The following is an 18379-nucleotide window of genomic DNA, read 5'->3' on the forward strand; positions in this document are numbered from 1 at the left end:
CTATCTCGCGTAGTAGCTCCTAGGATTAGCAGTTAACGCGTAGCGACTTCGTTGAATTGCATTGGATAGCGCTAGAAAGGTTAGCTAGCTAGCTAGATTAACGTTTGAATACAGTATTTTCTATATACCTAATTAAAATGCATAATCAAGATGTATCATGAGGGTGACAATAGTTGTTTTCAATTGTGTCTGACTAGCTCGTTCAGTGCAAGCAGCTAGCCAAATCTGTGTTAGCGCAATCAGGATGCTAAAGTGTTAGCTAGCAACTGTAGGTTTACGATTTGGTGGATAAATACAGTTTTTCTAGCTGTCTTGAAACGATTCACGGCCCACCAGAATCGTTCAGATAATTTGACTCTGGACTCGTTAGATAGTTAAATAATTTGGCACTTGCATGCTTGGCTAGTGTTTGTCCACGTTTGCTATTGCATTTAGGCCACGTCGCTGACAGTGTCATTGGACGAATGCAAACAAGAAAGGCGACAACTGTGCGGAAGAGGGAAGGCGCGTGAATAACTATTCCCCACACTCCCTGCAGCTAACTAATGCAATTAACTCGATTGGGGTTTGATACAAATGCTTTCTTTATTGACTATGTCAGTGGCTGTATGTTTGCCGTAATTGAACGGCATGTCAGCTACCCAATTTGTTTACCAGTGGAAGTATAGGCTTTTCTAGATCAATTATAGAACACATTCTGAAATGGTTGGCTTTGGCGCAAACCGACGGGGAGGCCGTCTCCCGTCCTTCATCCTGATCGCATTGATGGTGATCATTGCCATACTGTCTTTCAACTACTGGACTGTGTCCAACAAGCAAGGGCGCCTATTGGACGAGTTGGCTGAGGTGCAGACACAGGTGAAGCGGACCGACGCGGCGCGCAGTCGACTGGAGAAGCGCAACTCTGAGTTGATGGTGCAGGTAGACACGCACAGGAAACAGATCGATCAGAAGGAAGGAGATAACAGCATGCTGGAGGGCAAGCTGCACACTCGTGAAGCACTCATCAAAAAGTGTACAGATGAAAAGGTGGGTAGGACTAGATCACTTCATCCATCTGTAGTAACTATGCTTCCTAGTTCATGCAGATCTCAGGCATATTAACTAACTGTGCCAGAGGTTTGACAGGTGGAAAACAGCCTTGCACCTGCATCCTATTGTTGTATTACAGTAGAGGGCAAAACCTAGTGTCACCTACCAACATGGGTAAAGACTGAGCAGTCTCCAGCAATGTTTTGAATGCCCAAAACACACACGCAAGCAAGCCAAAGTTGAAAGTGGGTTGTCCCAGTGCATTGTCGTTATCTAAGCCTCAGAGATGAGTTTGAGGTACACGTCAGTACAACCTAAGTGACACCTTTTTTATCTACTTCCTAATTCAATGAATGAGTCTTGATGTCATTTTTAAATTTAGGTTAAACTCATAAAATAACCACTTAAACTAAAATATTGTTTATCTACTTCAGCTGTGATAGCCATCAGATCCTTTGAATCTCAAAGGTGATTTCAAAGCCATATCGTGTAACAGCTAAACTCATTTTTCCCCATCACAATAGCGCCTGCTAACCTGGCATTGCATTGCAGTTTGCACATTGTTTATTGGTGTGTATTTGTGCTCTTATATTAGTCATTTGACAGGAGGTATAGTCTCCCTCCCTGCAGACATGGGGGTTATGAGTCCCAGCTGGGGCCCCTCTGCAAGGGCCTGTCTGTGTGCCCAGTGCTGGGGACCAGCCTCTTTTTACCCTTACTACATTGTCTGCCCCCCCTCTTGTCCCAACCGCCTCAATGTATGCTTATGTGCCGCATCAGATTGCATAGGAGGTGTGGCAGAACAGCTGAAGGGGAGGGCCTACCTTTCATTAGCATTATGCCGTACCCACACGGATGTTTGCTCTTCGGATTGTGTGGGCTAGCCATGCCCAAACCGGATTGTATATTTTAATTACAGCTCATCTCCTGAATGTTAATGGTGTCCAACAGTGCAAATCTTCTGTTCAACATGAGGGATGGTGTAGTGTAATACCAATCCCAGATTTTCCCCAGCGTTAATCTGCTCGTTGTCCTGTATCAGGATCTTATTTTCTGATGTTACCAGTGATAGGGTTGGGCGATGTCAACCTTAGTCCTATTGTGATTATGTACCCATAAAACACACCCCTATTGTACCCTCCATAAAAAAAACGACAGTTGGCCTATAGTGTGAAATTGAATGCAACTGGACGAATCATGACGAAAGATGATTTTTAAAAGCCTGGACAGAGGCTAAGTGCAGGCAATGGCAAATATTTTCTAATATTCCTTTCTGGTGGAGGAGCAGAACAGGTTTGTGTGTGTGTGTCAGTGTGGCGCACACATGATAGAGCAGTGACTGTCTGAGGAAATGGCTGTCTTACCATAGTGCGCTAGGTTATAGGCCTACATCATGGGCTGGATAGAAGCAGTCTTTCCCCTCATTAAATAATAGAAAAATGAACTAGATGGACATTCTCCATGAAGAAAAATTGGTGGGACTTTAACTCTTTACAAGTGTCTTTGTAGTAGGGGAAGAAGTTTTAAATGTTTTACTAAAACCAAGCAGTTAAATATATTCAAAGTTACATTTAGTAAAATAATTGGTCTGATTGCTTTGAGACTACACTATCAACTTTATTACTTTGGGTTGTGGGGCAGTTACAGTGGGGAGAACAAGTATTTGATACACTGCCGATTTTGCAGGTTTTCCTACTTACAAAGCATGTAGAGGTCTGTAGTTTTTGTCATAGGTACACTTCAACTGTGAGAGACTGAATTTTAAAAAGAAATCCAGAAAATCATATTGTATGATTTTTAAGTAATTAATTTGCATTTTATTGCATGACATAAGTATTTGATACATCAGAAAAGCAGAACTTAATATTTGGTACAGAAACCTTTGTTTGCAATTACAGAGATCATACGTTTCCTGTAGGTCTTGACCAGGTTTGCACACACTGCAGCAGGGATTTTGGCCCACTCCTCCATACAGACCTTCAGGTTTCGGGGCTGTCGCTGGGCAATACGGACTTTCAGCTCCCTCCAAAGATTTTCTATTGGGTTCAGGTCTGGAGACTGGCTAGGCCACTCCAGGATCTTGAGATGCTTCTTACGGAGCCACTCCTTAGTTGCCCTGGCTATGTGTTTCGGGTCGTTGTCATGCTGGAAGACCCAGCCTCGACCCATCTTCAATGCTCTTACTGAGGGAAGGAGGTTGTTGGCCAAGATCTCACGATACATGGCCCCATCCATCCTCCCCTCAATACGGTGCAGTCCTCCTGTCCCCTTTGCAGAAAAGCATCCCCAAAGAATGATGTTTCCACATTCATGGTTGGGATGGTGTTCTTGGGGTTGTACTCATCCTTCTTCTTCCTCCAGACACGGCGAGTGGAGTTTAGACCAAAAAGCTCTATTTTTGTCTCATCAGACCACATGACCTTCTCCCATTCCTCCTCTGGATCATCCAGATGGTCATTGGCAAACTTCAGACGGGCCTGGACATGTGCTGGCTTGAGCAGGGGGACCTTGCGTGCGCTGCAGGATTTTAATCCATGACGGCGTAGTGTGTTACTAATGGTTTTCTTTGAGACTGTGGTCCCAGCTCTCTTCAGGTCATTGACCAGGTCCTGCCGTGTAGTTCTGGGCTGATCCCTCACCTTCCTCATGATCATTGATGCCGCACGAGGTGAGATCTTGCATGGAGCCCCAGACCGAGGGTGATTGACCGTCATCTTGAACTTCTTCCATTTTCTAATAATTGCGCCAACAGTTGTTGCCTTCTCACCAAGCTGCTTGCCTATTGTCCTGTAGCCCATCCCAGCCTTGTGCAGGTCTACAATTTTATCCCTGATGTCCTTACACAGCTCTCTGGTCTTGGCCATTGTGGAGAGGTTGGAGTCTGTTTGATTGAGTGTGTGGCAGGTGTCTTTTATACAGGTAACGAGTTCAAACAGGTGCAGTTAATACAGGTAATAGGTGGAGAACAGGAGGGCTTCTTAAAGAAAAACTAACAGGTCTGTGAGAGCCGGAATTCTTACTGGTTGGTAAGTGATCAAATACTTATGTCATGCAATAAAATGCAAATTAATTACTTAAAAATCATACAACGTGATTTTCTGGATTTTTTTAAAATTGCAGACCTCTACATGCTTAGTAAGTAGGAAAACCTGCAAAATTGGCAGGTTATCAAATACTTGTTCTCCCCACTGTAGATCACATTTTATCACAAATAACTACACTCAGACTAGCCTACTACACTGTTATCCACTCTCTTACTACAATACCACAGTGTATATGCAAACTGTAATAATAGAGTACAGAAGACATAGAAATATGAGTTATAGATTTGTCATTAAAAGCAAGTTTAAGAAGCGGTAGATCGGTTCTATGTGCACTATTTCTATGCTTCCCGTTCTTTAGTTTTTGGCGTCTTTACTTTCAGTTTTGTACACCAGCTGAAAATACAATATTTTTGGTTATGAAAAATATATTTCACAGTGGTTTAGATGGTACAATGATTCTCTACACTATACTGGCTTATTTTGTGATTGGTTGTAATTATTGCTGTTTTGATTTCAGATTTGAATATCAGAGAAGTAGACCAAGGTGTCATACCCTTTTAAGTTATTATCTATGATGTGTTGTTGGGAAAAGTGGTCAAGGTAGCTGATTTGTGTCAAAAGTCACATTTGCTCATTTGGTGTTTCTCAAAATGCATAACACCGTGCTCTGAGTACGGGAGGGTCGGAGTATGAGTCCAAATCAATGTATGCGACAGAGGGCACTTCTCGAACGCGTACTCTGTTTGCACATATTTTGAAGCATGCGTCAACGCAAGCTTCAATATAAAGTATGCACAGAAATGTGATGCAACCACGTAAAAAGTGGCGGTCATTATTTGAGCTGAAACGAGAGAAAATACACTGACTTCGGAATGAAATGTTGCTTATTCACATCTTATATGTTGCCTGACTATGTTTTATCTTGATACGTTAATAAATACATGCTGTGTTAATTTTGGTATGTTTACTTGCCTACAATACCCACTGTAGTGTGCGTAGATTGCAAGCCCATAGTAAGTCAATAGGGCTAACTGGCTAGCTACTACTGTTAGCTAGCCAGATAGTCACTAATAATTGTTAGCTAGCTAGCTACCTACAAAGATTTGACATCTACCTTGCATAACATTTGAGGTCATTTTTTCCTGTTGAACTAGCTGGCTAGATTATTATGATTCACATATAGCTAGCTGATAAGTAAAACGTTTGCTTTGCGTATATCTTGTTTCATTTCTATTGTTGCCATTGTCCTGGCTGGAAGAAGGTTCAGTGGAGGTGCAGCGTAAGGTAATAAAGTACTGCGAGTGCTTCTCAAATGTAATGTTTTATGCGTTCTCCACACTCGTCCTCACAATAATGTACTCAAGAGAACGTCCTCAGAGAATGCACTCGGCGCTTGAGAGTGTGGAGCGCGGTAGCATGCATATTGAGAAACATCAATTTTCTCATGCTTAGAGTGTGCTCCCCCATTGTTATAATTTGAAAGTTCTGAAAAGTTCCATAGCAGTTAATTCAACAGTGGAAAGTTGGCTAAATTAGTTTGTTACTAAAATGGCTGTACTATAGGTAGTAGATATTTCTGTTCTTATTTCCAGATTTGAATAGTAGAGGAAGATTTCATACCCTCTCATAACTTTTTGTCTGTTCGGAAAGTGGTCAAATTGAAAAAAATGTATACAACAAGTTATTGATGTGGATACTAAAACAGCTGTATCGTTAGATCTGTACAATATATTTTTGTTCTGATTCCATATTTGAATAGCAGAGAGGTTGATCAAGATGTCATATCCTATAACATTTTGTCTAACTTGTTGGGAAAGTGGTCAAAGTAGCTGATTTGTGTCAAGAGTTACATTGTTTACAGTGAATGTGAAGTAATGTCACAATGGGGTGCTTTAGCCCATACAATGCCTTCAGAAAGTATTCACACCCGTTTACTTTTTCCACATTTTGTTATAAGGTGGGATTAAAAGTGATTTAATTGTTATTTTTTGTCAACGATCTACACAAAATACTCTGTCAAAGTGGAAGAAAAATTCTAACATTTGTAGAACATTAATGAAAAATAAAAATATCTTTATTAGATAACTATTCAACCCCCTGAGTCAATACATGTTAGAATCACCTTTGGCAGTGACTACAGCAGTGAGTCTTTCTGGGTAAGTCTCTAAGAGCTTTGCACACCTGGATTGTACTATATTTGCCCATTTTAAAACATTACAAAATACAACAAATATATATTCTTCAAGCTCTGTCAAGTTGGTTGTTGATCATTGCTGGACAGCCATTTTCAAGTCTATTCAGTTTATTTTTATACTAAAAAAAACTCCCTAGTCGTTGCCGATGACAAACATACCCATAACATGATGCAGCCACCACCATGCTTGAAAATATGAAGTGGCACTCGGTGATGTGTTGGATTTGACCCAAACATAATGCTTTGTATTCTGTACATAAAGTTAATTTCTTTGCCACATTTTTTAGCAGTTTTACTTTAGTTTTGGAATATTTTTATTCTGTACAGGCTTCCTTCTTTTCACTCTGTCATTTAGGTAAGTATTGTGGAGTAACTACAATGTTGATGATCCATCCTCAGTTTTCTGCAATCACAGCCATTAAACTCTAACAGTTTTTTAAAGCATTTAGAAGCATTTCACTACACCTGCAATAACATGTGTATGTGACCAATAACATTTGATTTGAAGTCACCATTGGCCTCATGGTGAAATCTCTGAGCGGTTTCCTTCCTCTCCGGCAACTGAGTTAGGAAGGATGCCTGTATCTTTGTAGTGACTGAGTGTATTGATACACCATCCAAAGTGTAATTAATCACTTCACCATGCTCAAAGGGATATTCAATGTCTGCTTTATTTGTATTTTTTACCCATCTACCAATGGGTGCCCTTCTTAAATTCACTACTCGACTGAGGGACCTTACAATTATCTGTATGTGTGGGGTACATGGATGAGGTAGTTATTCCAAAATCATGCCTGGGGCGGCAGGTAGCTTAGTGGTTAAGAGCGTTGTGCTAGTAACCGAAAGGTCGCTGGTTCTAATCCCCGAGCCGACTAGGTGAAAAATCTGTCTGTGCCCTTGAGCAAGGCACTTAACCCTAATTGCGCCTAGAAGTCGCTCTGGATAAGAGCGTCTGCTAAATGACAAAAAAAAAAAAAAATAGTGTACATGCCAGTTATTATGTGACTTGTGAGCACATTTTTACTCCTGAATTTAGTTAGGCTTGCCATAACAAAGGGGTTGAAATCTTATTGACTCAAGACATTTCAGCTTTTCATTTTTTATTTAAAAAAATGTCTAGAAACTGTCCACTGACATGGGGTATTGTGTGTAGGCCAGTGACACACAATCTCAATTTAATCCATTTAAAAATCAGGCTGTAACACAACAAAAGGTGGAAAAAGTCAACGGGTGTGAATACTTTCTGAAGGCACTGTAACATATTTATTGAAATAGGCAAATATTGTCTCATTCACATTTTTATTAACCTCCACTGTTGTAGCTCAGCGCATAAGAATTTCACTGTACCCTGTGGTTACATCAGCGACCCTGTGCATGTGACTAATAGACTATCTAGGCTAAACTGTCTCACATCATGTCGTCGCCATCGACGATGGTTGTCAATCGTCGTCGATAGACGATGCTATCGTAATATCGCCCAACCCTAACCAGCATCCTGTTCTACTCTGTTCCTCCTGTGCAGGTGTTCCACTCCTCTGTCAACTCCACTACCAAGGACAGGGTGTGTTAGTAACTGTCAGTCACACACCATATCAGGAATGGGATTTGAGTTGTGGTGGTAGTAGTAATCAAGGTGTATTAGCATAGCCTAGTTATGCCAATAGTCCTCTCCTAGTACTGCTGAAAGGGCTGAAGGATAGAGAAGCAACACAATGTAAAAGTCTTTGAGGTGCTTTGCTTTAATGTTTTGGTCTCCACATCCGCAGTGTGCTTTGTGGGTGCCTAGAAAGAGCACTGTTATTTTCCACACAGCAGATTTGGTGGAGAGACTGAACCACTCAGTGTCTCTTTTCAGGGAAGGTGACAGCATGAAGCTTTTATCTCCACAATGGCTGACATTGATGCTGTAATTACTGACACTCCTCTTCTGTGCATTCTGTCTCATTAAAGTCCTGAGCCCCTCTTTCTCTCTCTCTCTCTCTCTCTGTGGATTTGATTCAAGCCCTTTGTTCTCCCTGGAGAATCCACCCGTGTGATTTGATTGGTGGCTAGTGGCTACTGATGGAGACGTGAATCTCATTTGTGGGGAGGTGTTTGTCTGTGGGACAGTCATATAGGGGTGCCCGAATGGATACTATTCCCTCCTTAGCCTATAAAGAACGGTTTCTTTACTCATTGAGCGGTTCCTTCGCTTTCACTCCCTTCAATGAACAAACAGGAGCACATAAAGAAGGAATATCAGACATGATGGCAGCCTAACACACTGTTTAGTGACTGGGCCAATGGAGCTATCAGAGAGAGAATCTGCTTTGGGAGAGACTAGTATTGGATTGCATGTATGGGACAGGCAAATAAAGTAGTGATCTCTTTTGACCTGTGGTTGCTTCCACCTTGAAAGGGTAATCCCAGCCAGCAAGGCATCCCCTTGGTGTCTGCACCATGCTCAAATCGATTTGGTTTCTCCGGGCTGGGTTTGACGCTTACTTTTGTCTTAGTTTATTTCATGCATTGATGGTGTAGAATACAGTAGGTGTATGAAGCTCCTAGGTTTGATGGTCCTATGCTTGTGGTTTTCGCAGTTAATCTCCTGTCCTTACACTGATGACAGTTTTGCTCATTCTGACTGGTTATACGTTTGGCTGGTCTTTAGAGACATAGTCAGACCCCAGATAAGGGAGATGGTATAATTGAGTGGAGGGCAGAAAGGGGCCTGTCTGGATCAGTCAGGGGCTCAGGAGGACAGAACTCTCTCGTCTGACAGATTCTCACTCCGTCTGCCATCTGTGGTCTCTCAGCCACTGACCTGAGTGGACATATATGGCCTGTGTTGGATTTTGGACAGCTTGAGCGCTTTCAATTAGATATGGTTTGGTATATTCAAAAAGATGGGTATTGCATCTACTAATTTGTTCTACCAAGTGAATGCATTTACTTTGTACATGGTAGAGGAGAGGATACCAAGTATATTTGGCAGTGCATGTGCAGTAGCTCCCGCTGTGACTGATTGTACTGCCAATGAGGAGGGCTGCGACATGGCTCCCTCTTTAGGTCACTGGATAACACTGGGCGCTGAGCCGTCTTTTTTATTGTGGTCAAGGTAGGGGAGGGAAATCCGGACAAAGGAAAGCAAACTGGATAAATTAGGATTTCGTCTCCTTTTGAAATAGGTGTAGCCTACATCTGGCAACGGTGTATAACCATTGCACAAATATGAAACTGAACACAGGATGTATGCATAAATTAATCTCATAATGCCTTTGTAACAAATCCACAGATACAACATGCTTGATTTATGTTGAGCACAGAACGCAAATACCTACTCTTATTTGATGTAGCCTAATGTTGCCACACACTCAGCCTCACCTCTTTTACTGTGTTATATTATGTTCAATACAAAGGTAACTGTATACATGAATAGATGTTAATACAGCTCAGGTGTTGGTGTGGCCACGTAGGCTAATGTCTGTCAAACTTGCGCATATGGACACAGAAATGTGCAGATACCAGACATGTAGACACTTCACGTTCTCTGTCCCTCTAAGCATGCACAAATAGAGCCCTGGGGATGGCCTTCCATCCTCCTCTGTTTCTCTCCCAGCTGCATTTCACATTCACCTCCTCCCCTCAGTCCCCTGAGATCAATACTTGCACCCCTCCTGCTGCTCCTGAAATCTACCTCAAAGCCACAGCCGCTCTCCTCTCGTTGAGGCAACAAAAACACTTGCAATTGAATTTTGTCTTTGTACATGTATGAAAAGAAGTGGAATAACTCCTTAGGCGGTCAGTGTGTCATGGGTCAATAGCACATTGTTCTGACTATAAGCTGGTTTCACTCTAAGCGGTCTGGGGATGTAATAGGAATTTCCAGGTGAACAAAAGAGCAGTCACAGAAAGTCAATCGCAAATCAATTCTGTTTTACAAGTTGCAACAGAGAGACACCTCCAACACAGAAGCAGAGAAAATGTCTAACTGGTCTTCTCTGAGAAGGCCCTTATATTCTAAACAGCAGACAATGGTTCTGTAAACCCGAGAGGCTATTGGGAAGTCAAAACAAAAGGCATGGACTTTGTAAGTTGCTACAGAATCAGTGTTTCACAGAATACAATCGCAATCACTGTGTCCTTGTATCTCCAGTCTGGCGTCAATCACTATCAACAGATATGAGTTTAACCCATAACATACAGCATCCAGTTTAGTGACATCAACCCAAGTGTCACAAACAGAACACTAGAAACCATTTCTGTATTACAGAAAGGGAAAACGTATAAAAATGCTAAACATTGTTAATCACTCTAAACTGAATGTGAACTTTATTCATCTTAAATATTCCTATTACAGTGAGCCATAGATGTGTTCAGCTTAGATAGGTCTCCCTCTCTCCCTCCATCAGGCTTCATTATGAAGGGGAGAGGAGATCTAATGAAAGCTGCTGCTCTGTGGTTTGTTCTGACTGCCTCAGCCTGGCTGTCCCTAGGATCTCTCTTCCATCTAATCTGACTCTATCTGGCTGCAGATGGTCTTCTAGTCACTCGGCTGGTCAGACACAATGAATCAGATGGAGCATTTTGCAAGCAGAGTTTTCACTCAGCAGAACCTTTATTCAGCTAGATATCTTGGTTGCTGAGCTGACATTAAAGTGCTATTGCACCTGGCCTTAGTATAAAAATGTCATCCTTCCAGTTAGGCTAGTTCAGCCACTTTATATTTCCAGTTAAACCGGTTGTATTTTGTATTACGATGATAACAAAGAGTTCTGGTGACCTTTCCTCAGACTGATGTTCTTTTCTGTCCTTCCCAGATGAAGGTGCAGGGTGATGTCACAGCACAGATGTCGGAGATTGTGAGGCTGAAAGGTAAGAGCAGACACTGGCCAGCAGAGGGCACACTTCTGTTGGGGTCTTATGGCTAGCAGAAGGCAGTATGGGCTTGTATTACCATAGATGGAGCCTGGAGCAGTAACAGCAGTTTGCATAATGCTGTTAGTGCTGTTAAGATGTTTTATCTCAAGTCCCAAGTGGACTCTAATGCATACAGATTTGCAATGTTGTCATTCCTAGTTTCTTTATTGAATGATTGTCCAACACTAAAGCTGTAGCCTAATATCACTGCATGGGTGAAATTGCATTTGTGCATAGAATATGAACCCTAAGGTTATATTGTGTGTTTTTGGGGGGGTGTAGAGCAGCTGAAGGAGCTGAAACAGGAGTTTATGAGGCAGGAGATCCAGCTGAGGGAGGTGAAGAAGAACAGCACCAATCTGGAGAGGAAGCTGGAGTATGAGAGGTACAGAGAATTAACTCTTTCAATAAATCTTTCATGTTCTTGCTCTAGGCTCACAAAATCGAAGCAAAGTTGAGGTTATAATGACTATCGCACCAATATAGCCATTGGTGTGAATTCTAACACGAGCTTCATTGCTTTTCTCTCTGATTTGTCTAACCAATTGTTTGTGTGTATGTTAGTTTGCAGTGTGGGCGTCAAATCACACAACTAATGGACGAGTATAAAGAAGCTAAAAAGACCCTGGAGGAGGAGGCGGTGGAGCTGAGAAAGGTGAGGCCCTCTATCAGAGCACCTAGTCATGATGTCCCTACCTTTCCTTTCCCTGTAATGTAAGTGGTTGTCTACCACCCCCTGCTGGTGTTCATAGATCATACACTGTGGAATATCCTTTGTCCTGGATGTCAGCAGCTCTGCACTTAGTCATTGTGACTTTTTTGCTTACCCAGCAATAGTGATTATATTCATCCCTCTCCTCTCTGTTTCTTCTCCCTCCCCACCCTCTGCAGAGTGTGCTGGATAGCAGGAAGGTCGGAGCTGCAGAAGGAGGGACTGAGGTGGAGACAGCAGAAGAGCACCACACTGTGGCCACACACCAACGAGACACTGACCTCAAAGGTAACATTACAACCAGCTCATATTGCCACATTCTGCCTGTGTAATATGTTTCAGAGCTAACCCACCCTCTCTCCCTCCACCCCATCCACTCTTCTCTCCCTCCACCCCACCCACTCTTCTCTCCCTCCACCCCATCCACTCTTTTCTCTCCCCAATCTCTCTCTCTCCCTCCCTCCTGGCACAGAAGATTTGGGCAAGCCTGGCAGTGATGCTGGCATGCCTGGTATTGAGGACAGTGAAGTGGGAAAAATAGATGATGTGCAATTTGGTGAGTATTTATTCTCTCTGGTTATTCTACTTTTGATGATGACCCTGGCAGTAAGATTTGTGTCAAATATCATTGTCAAATATCAAGTGGAACTGTCCTCCTCCCCTCTCATTGTCTCTAGCTCTGAAGAAGCCAGCCATCACCCAGAACCACATAGAGATACCTGATACTGGGTTAAGAGAGGTGGGGGCTGGTATGGGAGCAGAGGCGGGTGCAGGGGCAGGTGAGGGGGCTGGTCGAGACCTCTCTCTGGACCGGCCTGTGCTCCAGATTCAGGACAAGGTCCTAGGGTTGGGGATGGAGGGGCGAGCGGGGGCCCTCCAGCAGCAGCCCCCCCAGGCGGTGGCAGACAGACCCATCCTCTTTGACGAGGACAACAAGGCAGCCATCCAGGCAGATGAGTTCGGAGAGCAGCACAGACCGCTTAGAGGTATGTCAACTCAACTCATGCTCCACACACTACATATTTGCATTTTCAATTTACTTTATTAGTTTTGCTGCACAGAGACAAAACCACTTATTTAGAACAGTAATGCTTTAGTGGTGACATGCTATCATGTGTCTGCCATTGAGTTTGAGACTTGAGGCCATGGCCTGGGTATTGCTCTGACTGGGCTCTTAATGGCTGTGTGCAGCAGAGGCTCCGCTGCTCTTGGCCTCTCTTCAACTCCACACTAGCTGCCATAAAACGTGAGCCATGCTGGCTTCCTGTTTTTAGTTCAGATTTTTTTTTCATGGAATGTTTGTGTAGAAAATGGAGGGAAAAGTATTGTTGGCGCAGTGCTCTGCTCTCTGTTTGGCAACCTCTGTCTTTTTAAAGGTGATTAATCCTTTTCTCCCGGAGATTGAAAACATGCTCCTTCAAACTGTAGGCTAGCTCTCTGTGAAGGAGCACATTCAGTACTACAGGACAGAGTTCACCCTAAACCTCTCTACTGTACATTTGAAATGAAAAGCCCAAAAAGGATGACCAAATTTCTGGTGAAATATTTCTAACAGAAAAGTCATTATTGATGCTACCTCTGTTTCGCTGTCTCCTTGAAGCTCCTGACAATGTGATGAAAGCAGATGGTGTACAGAGGAAAGGGGCAGGACTGCCTCTGCCTCCTAACCCCGCCCAGGTGCCCAACCCTATAGAACCTCGGCATGCCAGAGACCCCAAGCCTGCTGAGCCCCTGCGTCACAGACAGAGTGAGTGCCTCCAAAGGCTGGTGGGGATGGGAGGGGGGGGGGAGACTGAGGACCTCTCAGTACACAGGAGATGTGACACATGGAGACTTATGCTGTGGTTGTGTCTTTACTCTGAAATGTAACTGCAGCGTCCCAGTAAGAAGAGCTTCTCTCACTTGCAGATGTGTCAAGGTTACAACATAACCTTTACAATTACATAAGCTATTTTTGAACGCACTCTGCAGTCCGAGCCCTATCTAGAGTTTTCTTTCTCAAGATTGCGTTAGGTCTACTATAAGTGGTTGCCTTCCCTAGCTATCAGGGTTTTAACAAACCTTCCTCAACACTGCTCATAAAGTCATTCATATTAGAGGTGCTGTCGCCACAGACTGAATTGAGAGATGGCCAGATGCCATAGAGTACGCACAGTGAGAGAGGCCCCCTGACTTCAAGGGTCTCAGGGTGTTCCTTCCTGCTGCCTGCCTGGCTTCAGCTCTGCTCCCTCCCTCCCTCCCTTCGCTGCCTACTCTCCAAACAATACCCCAACCAGCTGCCCTGCCAGCTACCCTTCTCCTTGCTTCATCTTCACACACTGCACCACACATACACACACTCATGTTTTCCTCCCAAGTTCCTTTACACTGACCTCACTTCATTGCCAATTACTTTTTTTTTCTCCCCCAAAAAAACCTTAAACATGTATACTATGCCTGCCTCCCATACCTTTACTGTCCAACCCATCACCTCCTCCTTCAGTCCATCTCATACCCTCCGTTTCTTAGTTTCATCATCCTCTCTTTCATTCACTCTCTCCCTCCTTTCTCTTCTGACTCTGTCACAATCTCTTTGCTTCCCTCCCTTCCTGATGGGGCCCTTCTCTGCCTCTACAGGCCGTTTCTTTGATGAGAACGAGTCCCCTGTAGATCCGCAGCACGGCTCTAAGCTGGCGGACTACAATGGGGACGATGGGAACGTGGGTGAGTACGAGGCGGACAAGCAGGCCGAGCTGGCCTACAATGAGGAAGAGGATGGTGATGGTGGGGAGGAAGACGTCCAAGGTGAGCCAGGCCAGGGGTCTTCAAGTCCAGCTGTATCACCATTTCTCCCTCCTCCACTCCTGCTGCCCCTGCATTAGATTGAGTACCACCAGCTCGGCCATAGCTCACAGCACCCTGAGTTACCCACCATTCCTGTCTCAGGAACATCCATAACCAACCACCCCTCAGGGTCTAAGCCTGAGGACTGTTCAGTGGATCATTTAGGCTGGAGGGCAAGCCTCCCATCATTGTATACCACAATAAAGCCTTACCTCTACATGTGGATAGGGGCACTTCTCTCCCTCAGTGACTTATGGTTCTGTGTGACTCCACTCCAATGTCTGCATGCCCCATCCAGCTGTGCGCTTCCCCACTGTCTGTGCTCCGCCACCTGTCTGTGCCCACTGGACATCTGTGTACACCTGCAGTAGATGAATAGATGCTGTGTTTGAGTAGTACTTGAAGTTTCAAATGCATGTGCGTTCTGGTCTTATCATTATTATACGGCTGTCATTCATTTCTCCACGACAGGTTAGATTGTGAAGTGTTTTGTGTGTTAACCTTTAATGTAAATCACGCCATTTATAACAGCTGTTGTTGTTCCTGCCATTGAAAGTGCCATTTTCAAATAGGCTACTGTGATAACAAAGTAGTGTTAAGGAATTCTATGGCCGACATGGGACAAGACTAATACATACAATATGTTGCTCTTCTATTGAGCATTCCTAATGATAATCTTTAGGGATTTCCTTTTAAATCTATCTAGCAGCTGTTATTTACGGATGAGAGAGATGACTACTCCCTGATGTTCTGTCCTCAATCTCCTTTCAGATGATGAAGACCGAGACATGCAGGGAGACCGGGCAGTGGACTATGGAAAGAGACGTCAAGCCATCGACATTTTGTAAACCTTATCAACTCGCTCTAGGATCTTACTGAAATGGAGTGGGATAGCAAATTCTAGCAAAAGGGTTTATTCCTCCGCATTTTGTTTCACTGTTGCTTCGGATGTCATTCTTAGGACTGGTTGGAATCATGAAGACGTTTTAGGTGCATCTCTTATGGCGATGGACTGTTCTGAAGACACGGTACAGATTATTATTCCATGAAGCAGTTTGACCTAAAACCATGTATCATTGAATCTATAAAACAATTCATGATAATATGGTTCTGTGCAGCCGTTGACTTGCAAATAATGATTTTATAATTTATTTGGTATTAGAATTCCTTAGCGATTACAATGATATAATGTACAAGAGTGCTATACAGTGTACATTTGTAATGTTTTTTTCATGACAGATTATGAAGGCTTTTGTTTTGTTTACTACTTTGAATGAACTGTCAGCTGCAAGAATAGACTGTAGTGGTCTGAAAGAGCCAGTTTGGCCCAGAACCTCGCTGGCTTAGATGACTCTGTTGCTGACCTGGTCACCTAGACTGGCAGGCATAGCATATTGCTTGAAATGGGGAACTTTAATTTTACTTGTCTTTACCTAAAAAGGAATATGTTTCCCTTCTGATTTGGGACAGCTGTTGCTTGACAAAGAAGAAAAACCTGAAAACTGTTGCTCCGAACTGTGTCAATGAATTTGACGCTTTCTCTCTTATTGTTGGACTCTTGTATGGACGGCCACACTTCAAACACAGCCGCGCCAACCAACGCAGCCGCGCCAACCAACGCAGCCGCGCCAACCAACGCAGCCGCGCCAACCAACGCAGCGCTTATGCCAAGGACTTCTCATGGCTTCTTAAACCTCTTTGTTCATATTATTTCTGTCACAGACATAACACTCCAAAGTGCATGCAATCTTTATTAATCAACCTGAAGAACGTCTTGAAGCTGGATACAATACTTAGACCAGTTTAGAATTAGGAATCCTGTGGAGGACTAAAAGCTCAATGCACACCTGTCCTGCTAATAAGAATGGACTACAGTAGGCATAGATGTACATATTTGAACTGTTTCTATTTTAACTGTAGGACTCGAGACTATTCTTCCTTGAAATAATAAGCATAAAATCAGTTTTGTTTGTCTAAAAGTTGGTGATTTCATATGGAAGGTCGGCATATTGAATGTACGCTGCTGATGTTTTGGTTTTTCAAGATCATAATGTAATTAAGATATTTGGGTAGTTAATTGTTACAACTGTACAATTTAGATGCTAATGGATATAACTGTGAACCAGTCAGCCAGTCCCCAACTAAGTTTTCCCTCAAATTCCAACGTGTTACTTATCTGCTGGGGATTATTAAAAGCTGTTGGTATCACTGATCTTGGGGGCAATTAATTTATCATTTCATACTGAAGAATAATAAATAATTCTTAAGTGGTCATTATTGATACAAGTAATTCAACAATTGTTCCCCCCTGAATTCCTTTTGATCCATGATTTATAAATAATAAAAAAATAAATTGTAACCTCTTGTGAATGTGCATGTGAACTGTACTTCACCTGAAAATGTGACTGACTGACAATGGGAAAACTGCATGTGCTTGTGGCAGGGATGCTGGCCCATGTTGACTCCAATGTTTCCCACAGTTGTGTCAAGTTGGTTGGATGTCCTTTGGGTGTTGGACCATTGTTGATACACACTGGAATCTGTTGAGCGTGAAAAATCCATCAGCGTTGCAGTTCTTGACACAAACCGGTGCGCCTGGCACCTACTACCATACCCCGTTCAAAGGCACTTAAATGTTTTGCCTTGCCCATTCACCCACTGAATGGCACACACACAATCCATGTCTCAAGGCTTAAAAATCCTTCTTTAACCTGTCTCCTCCCCTTCATCTACACTGATTGAAGTGGATTTAACAAGTGACATCAATAAGGGATCATAGCTTTCACCTGAATTCACTTGGTCAGTCTATGTCATGGAAAGAGCAGGTGTTCTTCACGTTTTGTATACTATGTCAGTGTTACCAGAATCCTCTCTGTTGTAATCAAATCCACATCACCAGATGATCTTGATTCAGTTCAAATGCCCATAAAGCCACCATAACATTTATAGTATTTTCAATGAATAAATTACATTTTACTCGCTATTTCTTTCAACATTTGTAAGCATTATTAGTCTTTATAGAAGACCCCCAAAGATCAAGCAATTGCAAGTAAAACCACAAGCTGTATGGAAGAAAAAAAACTACTAAATACCCCGGAAGGAAGAAACCTCGAGAGGAACCACACTCATGGGTGCTCGGGGGATTCAGGGCCAGGTAACGGTATGTACTGGCAGAGAGTATCTCTGGTACTGTGCTGTTATTCAAATTAAAGGGGTGTGAGTTCATGTGCCAACGCAAAGGAAAAATAGAGTTATATTACGCTGGCCGGGTCGAACCGGCCAATGGCCCGGCACGTCATCCGGCGAAAGCGGGGAGGGAGGAGCGCCCTTCTCAAATCAAACAGTAAACTGCGCCGCTTGGTCATGTCAGCACGGTGCATCGTCCAGAAACATACATCTCTTTCCATAAAATAAATTTTTGAATTTTCAAACTAGTTTTCATTGGGAAGGCAGGTAAAGCGTTTTTATCCAAAGCAATAACTTTTGCATGTGAAAACACAGAAACCTATCTATAACTACAGAGTGGTCCTCTGTAGCTCAGCTGGTAGAGCACGGCGCTTGTAACGCCAAGGTAGTGGGTTCGATACCGTGTATGCACGCACAACTGTAAGTCGCTTTGGATAAAAGCGTCTGCTAAATGGCATATTATAACTCGTGCTTAATTACATCACTTTT

General features: G+C 43.1%; 1 protein-coding gene across 5 annotated transcripts; it reads left to right on the plus strand.

Annotated features, from left to right (window-relative positions):
• The first annotated feature begins 227 nt into the window (after positions 1-227).
• LOC311128179 (protein GOLM2-like) lies at positions 228-17525 on the plus strand. 5 transcript variants are annotated; one of them, XM_084160179.1, is made up of 10 exons: positions 228-1029; positions 11070-11124; positions 11452-11554; positions 11734-11824; positions 12061-12169; positions 12354-12437; positions 12559-12867; positions 13482-13628; positions 14498-14665; positions 15476-17525. In XM_084160179.1, the coding sequence occupies exons 1-10, from the start codon at positions 703-705 to the stop codon at positions 15550-15552; spliced, it is 1470 nt and encodes a 489-aa protein (XP_084016305.1). In that variant the 5' UTR covers positions 228-702; the 3' UTR covers positions 15553-17525. The 5 variants fall into 5 exon arrangements, with proteins under 5 accessions (XP_084016305.1, XP_084016307.1, XP_084016306.1 ...); XM_084160181.1 differs by having other exon boundaries at positions 14498-14584; XM_084160180.1 differs by having other exon boundaries at positions 12357-12437.
• Positions 17526-18379: the final 854 nt, after the last annotated feature.

This window comes from Coregonus lavaretus, assembly GCF_964263955.1.
Source record: "Coregonus lavaretus genome assembly, chromosome: 4".
Classification (NCBI taxonomy): domain Eukaryota; kingdom Metazoa; phylum Chordata; class Actinopteri; order Salmoniformes; family Salmonidae; genus Coregonus; species Coregonus lavaretus.

Bases quoted from the DNA above. Each gene is read 5' to 3' on its own strand.
- LOC311128179 (XM_084160179.1), top strand. From the start codon at position 703: ATGGTTGGCTTTGGCGCAAACCGACGGGGAGGCCGTCTCCCGTCCTTC. The intron at 12,868-13,481 runs GTATGTCAACTC...GTCTCCTTGAAG, and splicing joins GCAGCACAGACCGCTTAGAG to CTCCTGACAATGTGATGAAA. The intron at 14,666-15,475 runs GTGAGCCAGGCC...ATCTCCTTTCAG, and splicing joins TGGGGAGGAAGACGTCCAAG to ATGATGAAGACCGAGACATG.